Source organism: Heteronotia binoei, chromosome 1, assembly GCF_032191835.1.
Source record: "Heteronotia binoei isolate CCM8104 ecotype False Entrance Well chromosome 1, APGP_CSIRO_Hbin_v1, whole genome shotgun sequence".
Taxonomy (NCBI): domain Eukaryota; kingdom Metazoa; phylum Chordata; class Lepidosauria; order Squamata; family Gekkonidae; genus Heteronotia; species Heteronotia binoei.
The window spans coordinates 233,440,517-233,457,430 of record NC_083223.1 but is presented as its reverse complement, the minus strand read 5'-3'; the positions used below and the strand labels follow the sequence as shown (position 1 = coordinate 233,457,430).

At 42.0% G+C, this 16,914-nt stretch overlaps 1 protein-coding gene across 8 annotated transcripts in view; it reads right to left on the bottom strand.

Annotated features, from left to right (window-relative positions):
* EML6 (EMAP like 6) overlaps window positions 1-16,914 on the bottom strand; it is a 239,166-nt gene that overhangs the window by 46,051 nt on the left and 176,201 nt on the right. For 4 of the 8 annotated variants that reach the window (XM_060249187.1, XM_060249202.1, XM_060249227.1 and 1 more), the window contains 6 exons: window positions 15,849-16,001; window positions 14,772-14,903; window positions 13,492-13,580; window positions 11,306-11,482; window positions 10,849-11,050; window positions 10,094-10,237 (listed from right to left, as the gene is read on the bottom strand). In XM_060249187.1, coding sequence (XP_060105170.1) covers window positions 10,094-10,237; window positions 10,849-11,050; window positions 11,306-11,482; window positions 13,492-13,580; window positions 14,772-14,903; window positions 15,849-16,001 — 897 coding nt within the window. The remainder of the gene's footprint in view (window positions 1-10,093; window positions 10,238-10,848; window positions 11,051-11,305; window positions 11,483-13,491; window positions 13,581-14,771; window positions 14,904-15,848; window positions 16,002-16,914) is intronic. The other 4 variants (XM_060249242.1, XM_060249195.1, XM_060249210.1 and 1 more) reach the window with 2 other exon arrangements.

The window sequence follows — 16,914 nt, the reverse complement described above, 5'->3', positions numbered from 1 at the left end:
TCCGCTATTATGCGCATAAGAGCATAATGCGCATATGCGCACAGGCCAAAAACATTATGTGGTTATGCACATATCGCTGAGTAGTAAAAAAAATTGGTGATCGTAAACCAGATGTCTGAGGCTCCTTTTGCTCTGGGACAGCCTTCAGACATTCGTAAGTTGGTTAATATCGCAGCAGAACTATCCAGACAGAGAAAACTACGAGGTGAAAGCAGACAACTCAAAAAACACCACAAAGGAGCAGGTAACAAAATGATCTGGTTTGGAGAAGGATTGGAGGGCGGCAACAATGATGGACTACCGGGAGGCAGATGTTGCTGTCTGATCAGCCACTTTTAATCTGGTAGGAAACAGCAGTGACAACTGATTAAACTGTGTGTCTGAACAGGCCCCTAAAGTCTTTCGTAAAAAATCTCATAGTTTGAGCATATTGGTGGAAAATTAGGGTAGATGTCTGAGAAAATTCTGCAAGTATAAGCAACAGTTTTTGAACTAAACAAACAGCAGCAACAATGAAAATCAATGTGGGACTATAGGCAGGGCTCCCAACAGTCGATATAATAAGGCTTCTATGACATAGAAATTCACAATTCTTTTGCCATTTACAACTATTGCTGATCGAAACTACACCTTCCTTTCTTTTTTTTTACCATTTGCTGTGCAAATTTTAAATTTTGCACAACAAATGAGAAGCAGAACCCCACAGATACGCAGGAAATGCTAAGAAAATTAACAGGGTACTCTCACCCTTCTAAGCCCAATGATTTCATAGACTTAGAAGCATGTAACTGCTTAGGATGACACCGTAAATGCTACAGTCTTTTCACCCCACCCATCTCGCTACGGCCCCAAATACCTTCTGAAATGCTGTTCCTGAAAACACCATTTCAGGAAGCATTTGGGGTTGTAGCAGGAGGTGGGAGATGAGAAAGCCAAACTTTATGGGGTGAAATTCTATCTACAGAAATGATCCAGTGCATCCAAGCTAGAGCCCAGTTCTGCTTTTGCACATGGTTGCCTGAATATGTGAGGTGTGACTGAATATGATCGCCTCTATATGTGAAACACCCCATGTTTCCCTTGCTTTCAGAATTTGAAATTCTGCAAATACGGGGGTGAGATACAAAAAGCTCCATTTATATATGAACTCTGATATACTTTTCCTTTTTAAAAAAGAAACAAAAGAATACATCTGAGAAACACTGTCTTAGATCCAGAAGACAATTTTCCCCACTCCTGGGAAAAGCCAAGGACCATGTATGATACCCCCTGAACTCAACTTTGGAAGCCTGTCCTATGGGCTTCTCTGGAAAAGCCAGCAGTGTTAGTTGTTGTTTAAAAAGGGGTGCTAGTATATAAGGCTGCACTGATTTTCACCAATTCTCTCTTCAGGACTTGGGACAGCCCTCTCAAAATGTGCTGTTACTCAGTATTACTGAGTACTGCCCCCCTCCCACTACAAGCTGTGCTTGTCTATCAGTTATGTGGCCCACTGGGACCAGCTCAAGCTGAAGCTGCCAAAGGTCTAGAGAGAATCAAATGTGTCAAAAATAAGGCTTTCAATTTCACCATGTTCAAACCACTTGAACATTTCCTTTGTTTATGGAAAAGAGAGGGAGAGAGACAGACACGTGTTTGTTATTCAGCAGGAAGCTCAGCATTGTAAAATCTCAGAGGACAAAATGGAAGATACTCTCGGCAATGAGCCTGGTTGACTGCTGAAGGCACTGGCATTAATCTTGGAGGGCAGCTGCTGTGGTTTATGAGCACTGGCATGTGCACCACAGTATAAATGGTATAATGGTAAATGTTGACTGGTCAGTAAAGAAGTGGAGTGAGTGTGATATCATATATATATCTTTGTAGACATGTGGAAAGCATGAGACCATTGGTAGGTAGAGAGGAGAGGCTACAAATGAATACATGGGTTTTAGGCAATGCCTATGCTCAAATTACTAGGACAGAAGAAGCCCAGATTTCTACCTGTTGTGATTGACCTCTTAGCTGCTGTTTTATAAGTTTCCAGGGGGCCATGATCTGGATCCTGTACCTCTATTGCTGGACCTACTTCCTAGATATGTTGTTGCTATACTGTTTTTTAAACAGTTGCAACTTAATATGTTTTCATCTGATCCTTTTGGCCAATGATTGCCTTTAACTAACATTGTTTGCTGGATAGGTACCCTAATTGGAGAAAGTCAGGCCCAAAAAGTCAGGTTAAAAATCTTTTAAATAAATAGATCCTCTCTCTCCATGATGTCTCTGTGGGTACGTGCTTGGGCTGAGAAGGACAATCTGGTATCCAGCTCTGCACTGTTTCGACAACTCTGTCTAGATCCATTTGTGATATGACTCTAGTTAGGACATCCCTCTCCTCTCCAAGCATTTGCCTGGGGTGGTAGTTCCTCCTGCCAGCCATTCTCTCTTGGTCTCCCAGGTGAAGACTCTGCTGCAATAAAATAGGCCAATAAAACCTTCCAATAATGTGGGAAATGTCCCAGTCAGTAACTTCTTTTAATGTTCTCTTCTATCTGGGCCAATGTAAGTATCTAAAAGCACTCATGCGCTCTCCAAAGGCAGCAGTGAACATGTCTGAAATCCATCAGGGGAATAAGCAGGAGACAGTGCTGGTCATGAAGGGTGTCCAGAAGGGGCTTGTGGGTCTTGGGGAAGACTCTCGGGGGCGTACTAGATGAGCCCCACTCTGAACGTGGCAGCCCCGTTGCTGCCAGGGAGCATGAGGGTCAAGAGGGAACAGGGCACCGTGCTGAGGAAAAGGGGAATGTGCCCTCAGAAGGGACCTCTTCTTCAGTTGGTGAGTGGGAATCCTTTCGCGCCAAGGAACCATCCCTGGGCAGGGAGAGAGGAGGAGTCTTGGGTTCCTGGGCTCTCTAAGGACCAGGAACCCAGATCCCTGATTTCCTTGTTCTCCCAATAAGGTAAGTTGACCCTCCAGAAGGGGAGCCACTTAAACAAACAGCATTTACTGTATATTTTATATATATATATATATATATATATATATATATATATATATATATATATATATATATATATATATATATATATATATATATATATATATATATAATGAAGATAGAATGCCAGCAGGGGGGTGGGGGCTGGGGGCTTTCCAGTGTTTTGCACTGAGTGTCACATGTATGACTATCTGCCCAAAGGACAGAAGTCTTGAGTGTGTGCTCGATGCAAGGAGCTCCTGGTCCTCAGGGAACGAGTTCGTACCCTTGAGGCTGAGGTGACTGACCTGGAGAAGCAGAGACAGTCAGTTAGGCACTTGGAGAAGACTCTCGGGGACATATTAGATGAGCCCCGCTCTGAACATGGCAGCCCCATTGCTGCCAGAGAGCGTGCGGGTCGAGAGGGAACAGGGCACCATGCTGAGGATAAGGGGAATGCACCCTCAGAAGGGACCTCTTCTTCGGTTGGTGAGCGGGAATCCTTTCAGGCCAAGGAACCATCCCTGGGCAGGGGGAGAGGGGGGGGGTTGGTAGTTGGTGATTCGATCCTTAGGCAAATAGACAGCTAGGCGGCGAAACCGCGTACTGACCGTATGGTGACTTGCCTGCCTGGTGCGAAGGTAGCGGACATTATGCGTGTAGTAGATAGGCTGATAGACAGTGCTGTGGTCGTGGTGCATGTTGACACCAACGATGTGGGGAAATGCAGTCGTGAGGTCCTGGAGGAAAAATTTAGGCTGCTAGGTGGGAGACTTAAGGCCAGGACCTCCAAGGTAGCCTTCTCAGAAGTGCTACCTGTTCCATGTGCAGGGCAGGAGAGACAGGCACAAATTAGAAGTCTCAATGTGTGGATGAGACGATGGTGTAAGGAGGAAGGGTTTAAGTTTGTTAGGCACTGGGATGCTTTCTGGAACAAGCGGGAGCTGTACAAAAGAGTGTTGGACTGGATGGGCCATTGGCCTGATCCAACATGGCTTCTCTTATGTTCTTATCTCATGAAGGATGCCTGCCTAACAGCATGTTCTCACACACAAAGCCCTTGATATAAACTGCCAAAGGTGCTCCAACATACAAATAGTCCTACAGTTAACTGAGAAGGGATGCTTCTGCTTCAGCATCTTAGTTCTAGACAGCAGCTTCTGTGTTTGGGTTCTGAGATTTGCCACTGGTACTCATATTTATGAGTTGTTATGACAAGTTATGGTTTGTTTTAAAAGAAATGCATGTGTCACAATATCTGATTGTTTTGATGAGCAACCTGTACTCTGGCCCAGTCTTATGACAGAATATAAAGAAATAGAATGATTGCCAACTGGAAAATGGGCCAGACAACAATGTATTTTTCCCCCTACGTATTTTTTATCCATATGCTGAACATATAAGAAATACTGGATTGGATTTAGATGAAGGTAGAGTGAAGATCAGTGGAAGGAATATTAATGATCTGAGATATGCAGATGATACCACATTACTGGCAGAAAATAGTGGACATCTGAAACAACTACTGATGAAAGTTAAAGCAGAAAGTGCCAAAGCAGGATTACAGCTGAACATGAAAGAGACAAAGTTAATGATTACTGAGGGATTGCACAACTTTAAGACTGACAATGAAGAAAATGAAATTGTTAAAGATTTTCTGTTCCTTGGCTCCATTATCAACCAGAGAGACTGCAACCAAGAAATCAGGAGATTGAGACTGGGAAGGGCAGCCATGAAGGAGCTAGAAAAGATCCTCAAGTGTAAAGATGTGTGGGCAACCAAGTTCAAGTTAATTCATGCCTCATTACTCTTTATGGGTGTGAAAGTTAGACAATGAAGAAATATGACAGGAAGAAAGTAGATTCCTTTTAAATGTCATGTTGGAGGAGAGTTTTACAGATACCATGGACTACTCAAAAGACAAATAAGTGGATTGAGAATCAAATCAAGCCTAAACTCTTCCTAGAAGCTAAAATGACTAAACTGAGGGTATTGTACCTTGGTCACATTACAAGAAGACAAGTCTTACTGGAAAAGACAATAATGTTAGGAAAAGTAGAAGGCATCTGGAAAAGACAAAGACCTGACATTAGATGGACTGACTAAGTCAAAGAAGCCATCACGCTCAGTTTGCAAGACCTGGGCAATGGGTCATTTGGTAGGTCACTTACTCATAAGATCACCTTGTCAGAAGCAAACTGACAGCACTTAACACACAGAAAAGTATATTTAAGTGATGAAAGGAAGGACCATGGTCCTGGTGGCAGGGATAGCATTACCATTTCCCCCATCCTACTTCCACCCATAGCCTTTTTCTGTCACAGTTAACTTGTGCAAAGGTACAACTACATTCATGAAGCTTCACCCACCTTGTCCTGCTGCACAAATGCAACACGCAAGGGCTCTTTTACAACTATCCGACATGTCATTGATGTATATAGTACTTTTTAGTGCTTTATAGAGTAAAAAAAGACAGATTCCCTACCCTGAGTTTATAATCCAAATATGGACAAGATAGGGTGAGGCAAGTGGAACAAGGAGCTACTATTGGATGCAGAGGAGAATGGGAAGCAGGTGATACGATTGGGGGAAGGGGAGGTGACACATGATCTGAACATTGTCAGTCGAGAATGCCTTTGCCTTGCAGAGCAGACCATGGGATCAGGCCATAACTGTCAGTGAAACTACTTCACCAAGTGGGGTGTTTTGAATTTGGGAAAACTATACCTGTCGGGCCACTTTTCATGCTGTTCAAAGCAGCATGTTAGAATGTTTCTGCCACACAGAGGGCTTCCTGTGCTAGCTGATAGCTCTCCCATGGCCATTAGGACCCACGGTATTTTTAAAATGCTTTTTAGCTTGGTAGCAAACAGAGGAAGTGTCGAAGTAAACAGAAGAATACTGTAATGTACTCGATGACGAGACGTGTTGAAGGCAACATACTTTATTAGCTGGTACATCACAAGAGGGAGAATGGAGGGCCGGGTCCCGATTATATACATGCCCCGGAACAACCCTCCTTGAGGCCAGGCCCAATCCTGGTCAGTTAAACTTCCCGCCACAGATCTTGATTGGCGGTGCGTATTAGCGAGCTACATCCGGGGACCAGTGGGGTTCCACTGGTCGCCTCTGTAGTGTGCGCTGTGCTGTACATAGAGATTAGAATGCAGGACATAACAAATACAGTTAGAGGCATCTATTCAGAAAAGATGGGTAAGCATTTATATTGCAGATAGTGCAGAAGATTTCATGGTCTTGCAAACACTGCATTCACAAGCATTCTCTGGCTCCTTTGGGTTGCTGCCGCTAAGCAAAACAGCTCTAAGCCCATCATTCGAAACAGTTTACACCTGCTCAGTAGCACTGAAACAGCAAATAACAGTTTTACTGTTTTCCGGGTCCAGTAAGGCACCCTGTCATGCTTCTGCCCCAGAGTTCCAAAGCCAGAAGGAAGAGAACACAAATAAGGAACCACTTTTTAAATGCAAAATAACTGTATTCTGTAAGATGCTCACTTAGATTATATTAGTAATTATACTCAGAAGATATTCCACAATATTCAATCAGTTATGTATAATTCATAATTGATTGTATATTGTGGAATACTGTGGAATATCTTCTGAATATAATTATTTATATAACCTAAGTGTAGCGTCTTACAGAACACAGTTATTTCACATTTAAAAGGTCTGCCCCAGAGTCCAACATGCCACTTTGCTAAGGCAAATGGCCCTTGAGCAAGGAATACCCAGCCCTGCTCTGAAGCTAGGGAGAAAGTGATTTTGGAGAGGGTCCCACTCATTCCAGCAAAAACCCCTTCTGGCTTCCCAACTCCCTGTTAAGTGGGGTTCAGAGCTTTTGCTTCAGAAGACCACCCCCTTCCAGATCCCTGCCCCCTCACCAGTTTGGTGCCAGGAGCAGCACCCAACTGGGGTTGCTTTTACGGATGTCAGCCTCCAGGTGTGACCTGGGGGTCCTCTGAAATTACAGTTCATCTCCAGACTAGAGAGATCAGTTCTCATGGAGAAAATGGATGCTTCAGAGGCTGGACTCTATAGAATTCTAGGGACACCGAGGTCCCTCACCTCCACCTAGCTCCACCCCCATAATCTCTAGGCATTTTCCAACCTAGAGCTGATGGCCCTACTCCCTCCCCCCCAAACCAGTGGGTACAGGAACCCTACCCCCCCCCCCCCCACTAGGAGCTACAGGGATCTGGCAACCGTAGTTGCTTTGGTAATGTGAGCCACAGCAAGGCACATAAGCAGGAATCAAGACATATAGACAGGAATCAAGGCAACTAATACATGCTTTCTTCTACTGGCAAAACTCTAGAGAAAAATAGAGGTTACAGGATTAGAATGCAGACTAATAAAAGCAATGAAAAAAGAAGAAGGTTGCTAATCTAATTTGGAATTTACAAATAACAGGCATCTGATCTCCCCTTCCTGCTGAGAGAATAAAATGCATAAAGAGGATGCTATCTTTCACATGTCACACTCCCCCTCCCCCAACAAGGGACAGCTCCTTTCTAGTTCTCCCACCCAGGGGCCATTTCATAGGAAAAGAGATGTCAGAGCTCATTAGCACAACTCATTTGCATATGTCACACACCCCTGACATCACTGGAAGGTGTACTAAATTATATCAGCTCAGCATCTAACTTAAAATGCTTCTTGAATTATAATTGTCACAATAAAGCCTTACTCCCATCATACTTTTAAAATTACTTTCTCCTATGTTGCTTAAAATGGCATGGTGAAGATTTCCATTTGTCTGCTTTATGCGTTTTGGTTATTTTCCCATTTTTTGTGGGGGGAAATATTAGAAAGTTTGTCAAATCTTAGAGTTCAGCAAAATTCTCACAGGGGGTTTGAACAGTGGAACCCAGAAGTAAGAAGTGGGGGGTAAGAAAGAAAGAGCACAACAAAATGTAGGGGTTCTACTCCTGCCCAAAATGAGGCCTACTCCCACCCATATCTTTAAAAGCTCTTAACCAGGCCTCAGATTGAGTGGGAGCTCATAGGAGCACAGCTCCTGAACCTTTCTGAGAGTTCCACCTCCTCCTTCTGAGAGTTCCAACTCCTCGTCCATTGAACCTATTCAGCCTACAGCCTATTCAGCCGACAGAGAGGTGCTAGGATATCAGAGTTGTTGCACTCCTGGTTGTAAAAACCATGGCTATCTGAGCAAGTTGATAGTTTCCAATCTTTTTGTCTCCACAAACATCTCCATAGTCATCCCTTTCTGCTCCCGTCCATGATACTCTGCACACCCTTTTTCTCCTATCTCCTTTTATAATTCCTCAGTGTTCAAAGAAAAATTAAAAGACTATCTCTGTAGTGAAAACCCCAAGCAAAAGTTTGGTAACACCTGAGCTTTTTCTCTTTACTCTTTCAGTGAATTTGAAAATCAAAGATGTAATATGGCAAGTGCCATCTGCTAACTAGCCTGGAAGCATGGATTTCAAATACTTTTAAGGATCATTTACTAAACTCATGGATTCCACTGGGAGTCATATACATGCATTATATCAGTTACCACATGGTGTGTATATGGGGTGTGCAGCATCAGTTGTACACATGGAGGCCTTTGGTATAATAATGTCACTGTGTGAAACTCAAGACACTCATGTCACAGAGGAAAACTGCCTTCAAACTTTCTCTTGAAATTTGTCCCCATATGATACTAAGGAGAGATCTAACCCAGGATCTAACCCCATGACTGTCTCCATTTCTCCCAGTGTAATTAACATCTGAGTGAGAAATTGAACCTGAGCCTCCTCAGTCCTCTTGTGGTGGAAGGTCTTCCCATGATAAAAGCTCTAATATTTCCACTGCTTCTGTGAGGTAGGACAGTCTTGGGGCTACAATATGAAATACCAGAGCTTTTGTCAGTAGAAGAAATATCCCACCTTCCGCCATAAGAGGTAGAGAAGTGGAAGCATGCTGCCTAAGAGTATCAGTCTACACATTGAAGGGACAGAGGCAGAAGAGTAAAGAGGAAGGAAATTCAAACTTTGCCTATCTATCTTACTCTCTTGTAATCCCCCTTTGGAGGAAGAGGCTAATAGACAGCATCTGGTTCTTCTCTTCTAACAGAAAGGACTGCTGGGGGAAGGGAACATGGGAAAGATCCTCAGTCCTTGCATCTGTGGATTATGGGGTCCCATCAATACTGTCTCACAGAGGTTGTTGTTAGGATAAAATGGCGGAGGGGAGAACTGTGTCTTGAGCTCCTTGGAGGAATGGTGGGATAGAAATATGATAGATTATGATTTTCCTTAATTCATACTGCTGGAACATTACAAGATGCAGACACTAATTATATTTGGGTAATACATTAATTGGGCACAGGAAATATCAGCCTTCATGATTTAATGAAAAGAACAGCAACACCATCTAACAGCACACAGAAAGGTTAAAAAGACTTTTTAATTCAGAATTGTTGGACTTTATTGTTTTATAATTGATGGTTGATACTGTTTAGACCTGTATAGTACTGATGTAGTGAGTGAAGGCTTTTGTATGTGATTTTTACAATTTTTGTGTGTAAATGATCTTTATTTTTGTTATAATAAAATTGTTTAAATAAAAAAGACGCTTTAAAATACCTTTACAAGTGCTAACCATAACCAAAGGGACTTTACTTAAAAACAGAAAACAATAATACACATTTAACATTCTGAAACTATCTCAAAACATAATTTTATTGCTCCTAAATATGAATTATATTGCTTTGTGATGTTTGAAATCTATTATTTCAACACAATATATATTTTAAAAGATATAATTAAGCTATGGTATTAAAAAAACCCCCAATGCAAATATAATTAAAATGCAAAAATCCTTGCAACACATTCCCAGGTCATGAATCTGCTGTGACACTTTAAAGCATACGTTAATGTTCCATTTTTTAAAAAATCATTACAGGCTAGCTTTCTGCCCATGACACCCTAGAACAAGCACATAACTCTGATGAGGGAATGAACTGGCTTGCAGTTTAATGTGGATTGCTCAGTGTAGGCTTTATGGTTTGTGCATAGCACCTTCTGGAATGCTGTGCCCTTTTAATGTGCAGACACTTGTTTCTTTGCATGCAATGGCTTCTACATAGCAGAAGACACATCAGTGAACATCTCTCTGTGACATACCTTTCTTCCACTGAGACCTCCTTCAGTTGCTGGTGTGGTTTGGTTCCTTCCATCTCTCGGATGCTCACTGCATAGATCTTTGTGGTATAATCAATAGCTTTTTCTCTTGCAACATCACTGTCGTAACCTTAGAGGAATGTGCAACAGAAAATGATAATAAAGAAATAAATAGTTTCCAGATCACCTCCAAATGAAGATATCCAAGGCAAGTATCATGACAAAAAAGTAAATATATTATAGTGCAGAAAGGTTTTCCCACAATAACTCTGAAACAAGTTTAACCATCCAGTGCTAGCCAACCATTCTGTTCATGTTTCTTGCTTAGAGCCAATCTACATTTTACACAAAATAAGTTGACACATAGCATTTCAGACTATAAGTGGGGAACAATTTTTTTTAAAAACATTCACATATAGAAACCAACAAAAAATCCCCCTATGTAGTTAAGTAGTGCTTTGTGCAGAAAAAGATTGGCATAGGTCTCTTCCTGTTGTTCTAATTTGACATACTGAGGGGAGGGTATGAGGTAGCATGCATAAGTATAACTCTTCCCTATCTGTAATAACATAGTCGAGAATTCTGTTACCTCAGACAACCATCTTGTTCTGTATAATATGATTCTTCCAGAGAATCACATAATGAACTCAGCCTGCTATGTAAATGCACTTCTCTATCTGTGCAGATTAATGGTATGGCCTGAAAGTAGCAACAACAACAAAAAGCCATATAACTCTTTACCGCCATCCTCTTCTGCATCAGTATCTGACTCCTCACTGTCAACCAGCTTGCTTTCTTGGGTGCCCACAAATTCTCGTGTCCAGATCATCAGTGCGGTGTCAGCTCCGCCCACTGTCAGCAGCACAGAATCGTTATGTAGCCATCGGACATTGGTGACATGAGCACTGTGACCCACATACTTCTTGAATTTGGCATGCTGGCCCTGCAACATAAGCAATTGACATGATAGCCAGAGTAGTGCAAAGGCCAGAGGGCTAGATTTTGACTGGGGGGGGGGACACAGGTACAAAACCATGCTCACTCATGAAACCCATTTTGTGACCTTGAGTAAGTCACTCATCCAGCCTAATCAAACTAACACTTGTGTCAAAGGGTAAAATGGGAGACTAGAATTCTGTGTATGCATACCACTTTCAGAAAAAAACACTTTCAAAAACTATGCTACATGGTATATTACCTTCACTGGATATTTAAACAGCTTCACAAAGCCAAAGTCATCTCCTGTAGCTAAAAGGGTACCGTCTTTGGTAAGAGAGGCTGCATTTATAACTGTGACATCACTGTGCATTGGCCAAATTCCTTCACACGTTGTACCAAGAACACATGTCCAGGTATCCCACTCAATCTTCTCAATCTGGCAAGAACAGAAAACAACTCTAAACCACAAATGCATCAGGATTTATATTCTCTAAGGGACTAATTCTCCAACACATTTCAGATATCACTAGTTGGCAAAAGAGCAGCCCAGTACAATGCTTGGGATCCCCAGGTCTACAATAGGGCTACATACAAATACCCAAGTAGCCCAGTGATTTGTCTCCATGAACCTAGTAAAATATATTAGTGTGCAAAGTTAACAGGATGGGCTAATACTCTGGGGACTAGGGAGGAACAAGGAGTATTTGAGGAACAAGGACCAGGAAGGAGTATTGGAGGATAAGAGGATGGGTTCTTCCATAGAATAAAAATTGGTTAAATGACAGGAAGCAAAGAGGAGGAATCAATGGACATCTCTCACAATGGGGAGAAGTAAGCAGTGGAGTCCCACAAGGATCGATATTAGGGCCACTACTATTTAATCGATTCATCAGTGATCTGGAGCTAGGGCTGAGTAGTGCAATGGCCAAGTTTGCAGATGACATCAAATTATTCAGGATGGTGAAAACCAAAGCTGACTGTAAAGAGTGTCAATCTCCACAAACTGGGTGAGTGGGCAACAATATGGCAAATAAAGTTCAATGCTGGTAAACGTAAGGTGATGTACATTGAGTAAAAAAAAATCCCAATTTCTTGGGGTCGTAGTAGATAACTCAATGTCAACCCAGTGTGCCGCAGCAGTGAAAAAGGCAAACTCTATGTCAGGGGTGGCCAACGATAGCTCTTCAGATGTTTTTTGCCTGCAACTCCCATCAGCCCCAGCCAGCATGGCCAATTGCTGGGGCTGATGGGAGTTGTAGGCAAAAAACATCTGGAGAGCTACCGTTGGCCACCCCTGCTCTATGTTAGGGATTATTAGGAAAAGGATTGAGAATAAAATGGCCAATATTGTAATGCCCCTGTAAAGATCTATGGTGAGGCCTCATTTGGAATACTGTGTACAGTTCTAGTCTCCATATCTCCATATGGGGATTGGACTAGATGACCCTAGAGGTCCCTTCCAACTCTATTATTTTATCTCACAAAGGTCATTGCAGAAAAAGTATGGAGGAGGGCAAACAATAAGATTAGTGTGTTGGAGCACCAACTGAAGAGTCTGGAACTTTCCAGTTCAGAAAAAAAATGACTTAAAGGGGAGGGGGCAAAGTAGAGGTATGCAAAATTATGCATAGAATAGAGGGAGTTGACAAAAAATAATTTTTTCACCCTCTCCCAAAATACTAGAACTCAAGGGCATCCAATGAAACTGATGGATAGTAGGTTCAGGACGGACACAAGGAACTTTACACAGAAAGTGATTACAATGTGGAATTTGCTGGCTGAGAATGTAGTGATGGCCACAGGAAAAAAAAAACAGGTTTTAAAAGGGATTAGATAGATTCATGGAGGACAAGTCTTTCATTGGCCACTAGGCATGGTCACTGAAGAAAGCCTCCACATTCAGAGGCACCAAGCCTCTGAATCCCAGAGCCAGGAGGCAACATCTAGGGAAGGCCTCGGCCTCTATGCCCTGTTGTTAGCTATCCAGTGGAACTGGTTGGCCACTGTGTGAAACAAGATGCTGTACTAGATGGACCATGGGTCTGATCCAGCAGGGTTCTTCTTATGTTCTTAACTGCTAACAGTGCACCAGGTATTTGGTCACTCTTTCAAGCTAAGTCAATGCAAGATACAAAGAGTGAGGACAAGGTCTGCAAAACTAGTCACCTTTTATCCTAGACAGCTATTCCTTCTATCTCTTGTACTTTTCTAGCTAGAGAATGTGTTGGCTCCCCACAGAGGGCACCAGACAACTATATTAGCAGGAAGAGCCTAGTATAACACAGCTCAGAGGATCTGGCAAGGACTGACTGGAAATCAATCAGAACATTTTTATGCATTAGGCAACTCTGACAAAGAGTAAAGAAATAATAATATTGTATAAATGTCAAAAGTGGGGGTAGCATTGCATACAACCATTTAACAAATTGCTTATTTCCTTCATACCTCGGTGGGTCTTATTATATGCCTTTTTCCTCTTGGCGCTTCAAAAAATAATTGTTCTTTGGCACCAGAATTGACTTGCAATAGCTTCCCTTGATCATAGAGAAAGAGTGTATTACAAAGAGGCTCAACAGACTGTACTAAATTCAGATATGTTATGACAAAGAAAAAAATGAAATCCTTTTACAGTTAGTTTTGAGAAAACATTGAAGCCTAGCTATTGAGCACTTACAAAGATAAACACAGTCTTTGCCCAAAAGACAGAGTTTGAGTTTCCCTAAGGGTGAAGACAGAAATAACATTTGTAGGGCTGGATCCAGTCCGCTTTTCAACTCAGTCTTGCCCAGTTCCCCTCCATACTACATCCCTCATTCTATATGGCTTTTGTACATGAAGATCCCCTGATTTTCAGCACAGCCTATTTTTGGTACTCAATGAGGATCCCTCCTTCCTTTTTGTCAGCATAAAAAACTGGTTAGATCCAGTCCATAGAGTGGTAAAACTGAAGAAGAAGAAGAAATTGGATTTATATCCCACCCTCCACTCCGAATCTGAGTCTCAGAGTGGCTCAATCTCCTTTACCTTCCTCCCCCACAACAGACGCCCTGTGAGGTGGGTGGGGCTGAGAGGACTCTCACAGCAGCTGCCCTTTCAAGGACAACCTCTGCCAGAGCTATGGCTGACCCGACGCCATTCCAGCTGTGCAAGCGGAGGAGTGGGGAAATCAAACCCGGTTCTCCAAGATAAGAGTCCACACACTTAACCACAACACCAAACTGGCTCTGATTGATTCTTTCTTTTCCAAGACTGAGTTTTGGGGTAAAACAACTAATCTACCAGCTTGAAACAGACGCATGGTGTGAAGAGTACTGATTGCTAGTTCCTTGTGATCACTAAGAAACCTCTCTTTGTATTCTGATAACAGTTCCACACTTTAAAAAACAATTTCTTTGTGAAAATTACTGACATCATAATGCATCATGCAAAAGCCAACAGTTGAAGAGGGTTCATAGCTCAGAGGCAGATACATGTATCACATGCCATCGTCATAGAATCAAAGTCATAGGTTCACTTTCTCTGTAAATATAATTTTTAAATTGTGTACCTATGACAAGTTTTTGACTCCTAAAAGAGAACTACTGTCACTCATAAGACAGACATGCTCTTTTCCTGTCTTGTCAAAATCACATCAGAGGTTATGCTATTTTAATAATGTTTCAAAAACTTTCAGATCTTGTTTGACCTAATTTCACAGTGAGGTGGGTGTTCAAACTTTTTTTTACCTCTTGAATCCCAGTCAATATGTGTGATATAACTGGATGCCCCTTTGCAGATGCCAACTCTTTTGCTGGTAAGCACATTGTAAATATCTACAAAATTATCATGAGAAGCCACTGCCAGATATTTTCCTGAATCTGCAAGAGACAGATACTCAAGGTATTCACTGGTAAACATGAAACAACATTAACTATTTTGTCCCTTTATGTATGCATTGAAAAATGAATGATGAACACTGAAACAATAGAATTACACAGTAGGAAGGGGCCTTACAGGCCATCTAGTACAACCCCTGCTCCAAGTTGGAAATCCAACTCCTTCACGCAAACCTACAGCAAGAGAAATGGATTGCATTATTGAACTGCTCCAACTATTAGGGAGTGTCTTCTGCTTCTGCTGAAATACAACACGACTCCTGGATTGACCCAGTTTTCTATGGTGAAATGTGTGTGTGGCGGGGGGGGGGCATCAAGTTCAAAGAAAAAGCATCAACAGTCAGTGTCACTTAAACTATGGAGAAAGGCCAGCCCACATCCCATTACTTGCTGCCCTAGGAGCTCTGTTGCTACATTCACCTGCTGTGGTGGTGGTTGTCACATATCCTTATAATATACATAAGCAATAGTATATGGCAGCTTGAAGAGAGATAATCTCAGCTATGAAGAGCAGAGATAGGCATGGGGGCAGTGGTGAAGGAAGCCATAGCCTTCAGTTTGCAAGACCTGAGCAAGGGTGTGTCAATGATAGGGTGTTTTGGAGGTCATTAATTCATAGGGTCACCATAAACTGGAAGCCACTTGATGGTGTCTAACGTACACAATGATGAAGAAAAAAGAATTAGTGGTTGGGGTGTGGGGTATGTTTCACCTACTGAGAGAACAGGGGATGGATATATAAGTATTTTTACATATCAGGAAATGATGGCATGTGACAGAACTTTATAAATGCACTCCTCCCAATCCAACATTAAACCATTTCCATTCCATTAAGAAAATATCCTAGAGAACAACTGCCAAAAGTCAGTTTTCCCTCTTAATTTTTCATTGTAAGTCTTTAATTTAAAATTCTTATTTCTCCTGCACCTCGAGAAAATTTGATGTCAGAAATCATTTCCTTTCTGTGATGGAAAGAGAGCATATCTTCAACAGTATCAGCGTTCACTACCAGAAAACTCCCATCATTCAACCCCACAGCCAAGGCTTTCCCATCAGGGGAGAAGGCACAGCATCTTCCACCTAGAAAAGACATGAAAGCATTTTCACTTAGAACTTTGATGCTAAGGTGCAGATGAATGAATCCCTCCCCCCCACAATGTCTCAGAAATAACAATCTGTTTTTGCTAAAACTATGAAACAGATGGCTCATTGATGATATTAAGAATGTATAGTCAAAGTACTAACATGCTATTTCATCGTTCTCATGCTTTTGTTTTTTACAAGTATTCCAATATTTAAACTAGTTACACTTATCCATTCAAGTATTCTGCAACTCCTTGACCAAAAATAAAACATCAGAAGGGACTGCATGTTGGTGTCCATGATTATGTCAAGCATGAGATAAAGAGAATCAACAAAGGTCATAATGTGACATGAAAACTTCTTTATGTTGTACCATCAGTTTGTTGGCTTTAAAAGTTTTCTGTGGTGGTAGTTAATTCATGGTCCAGAAGAACTGTGGGGAAATGGTTTCATTTTCATTTTTCTAAGGATTTATTTAATCACCATGGTGAAATAACTAGTTATAAGTACAAAAGTCCTTATATCCTATTAAGAACATAAGAGAAGCCCTGTTGGATCAGGCCAACGGCCCATGCAGTCTAACATTCTGTGTCACACAGTGGCAAAAAAAAACACAAGTGCCATCAGGAGGTCCACCAGTGGGGTCAGGACACTAGAAGACCTCCCACTGTGCCTCCCCGCAAAGCACCAAGAATACAGAGCATCACTGCCCCAGACAGAGTTCCAACAATACGCTGTGGCTAATAGCTGCTGATGGACCTCTGCTCCATATGCTTATCCAATCCCCTCTTGAAGCTGATTATGCTTATAGTCACCACCACCTCCTGTGGCAGTGAATTCCACATGTTAATCACCCTTTAGGTAAAGAAGTACTTCCTTTTATCAATTCTAACCCGACTGCTGAGCAATT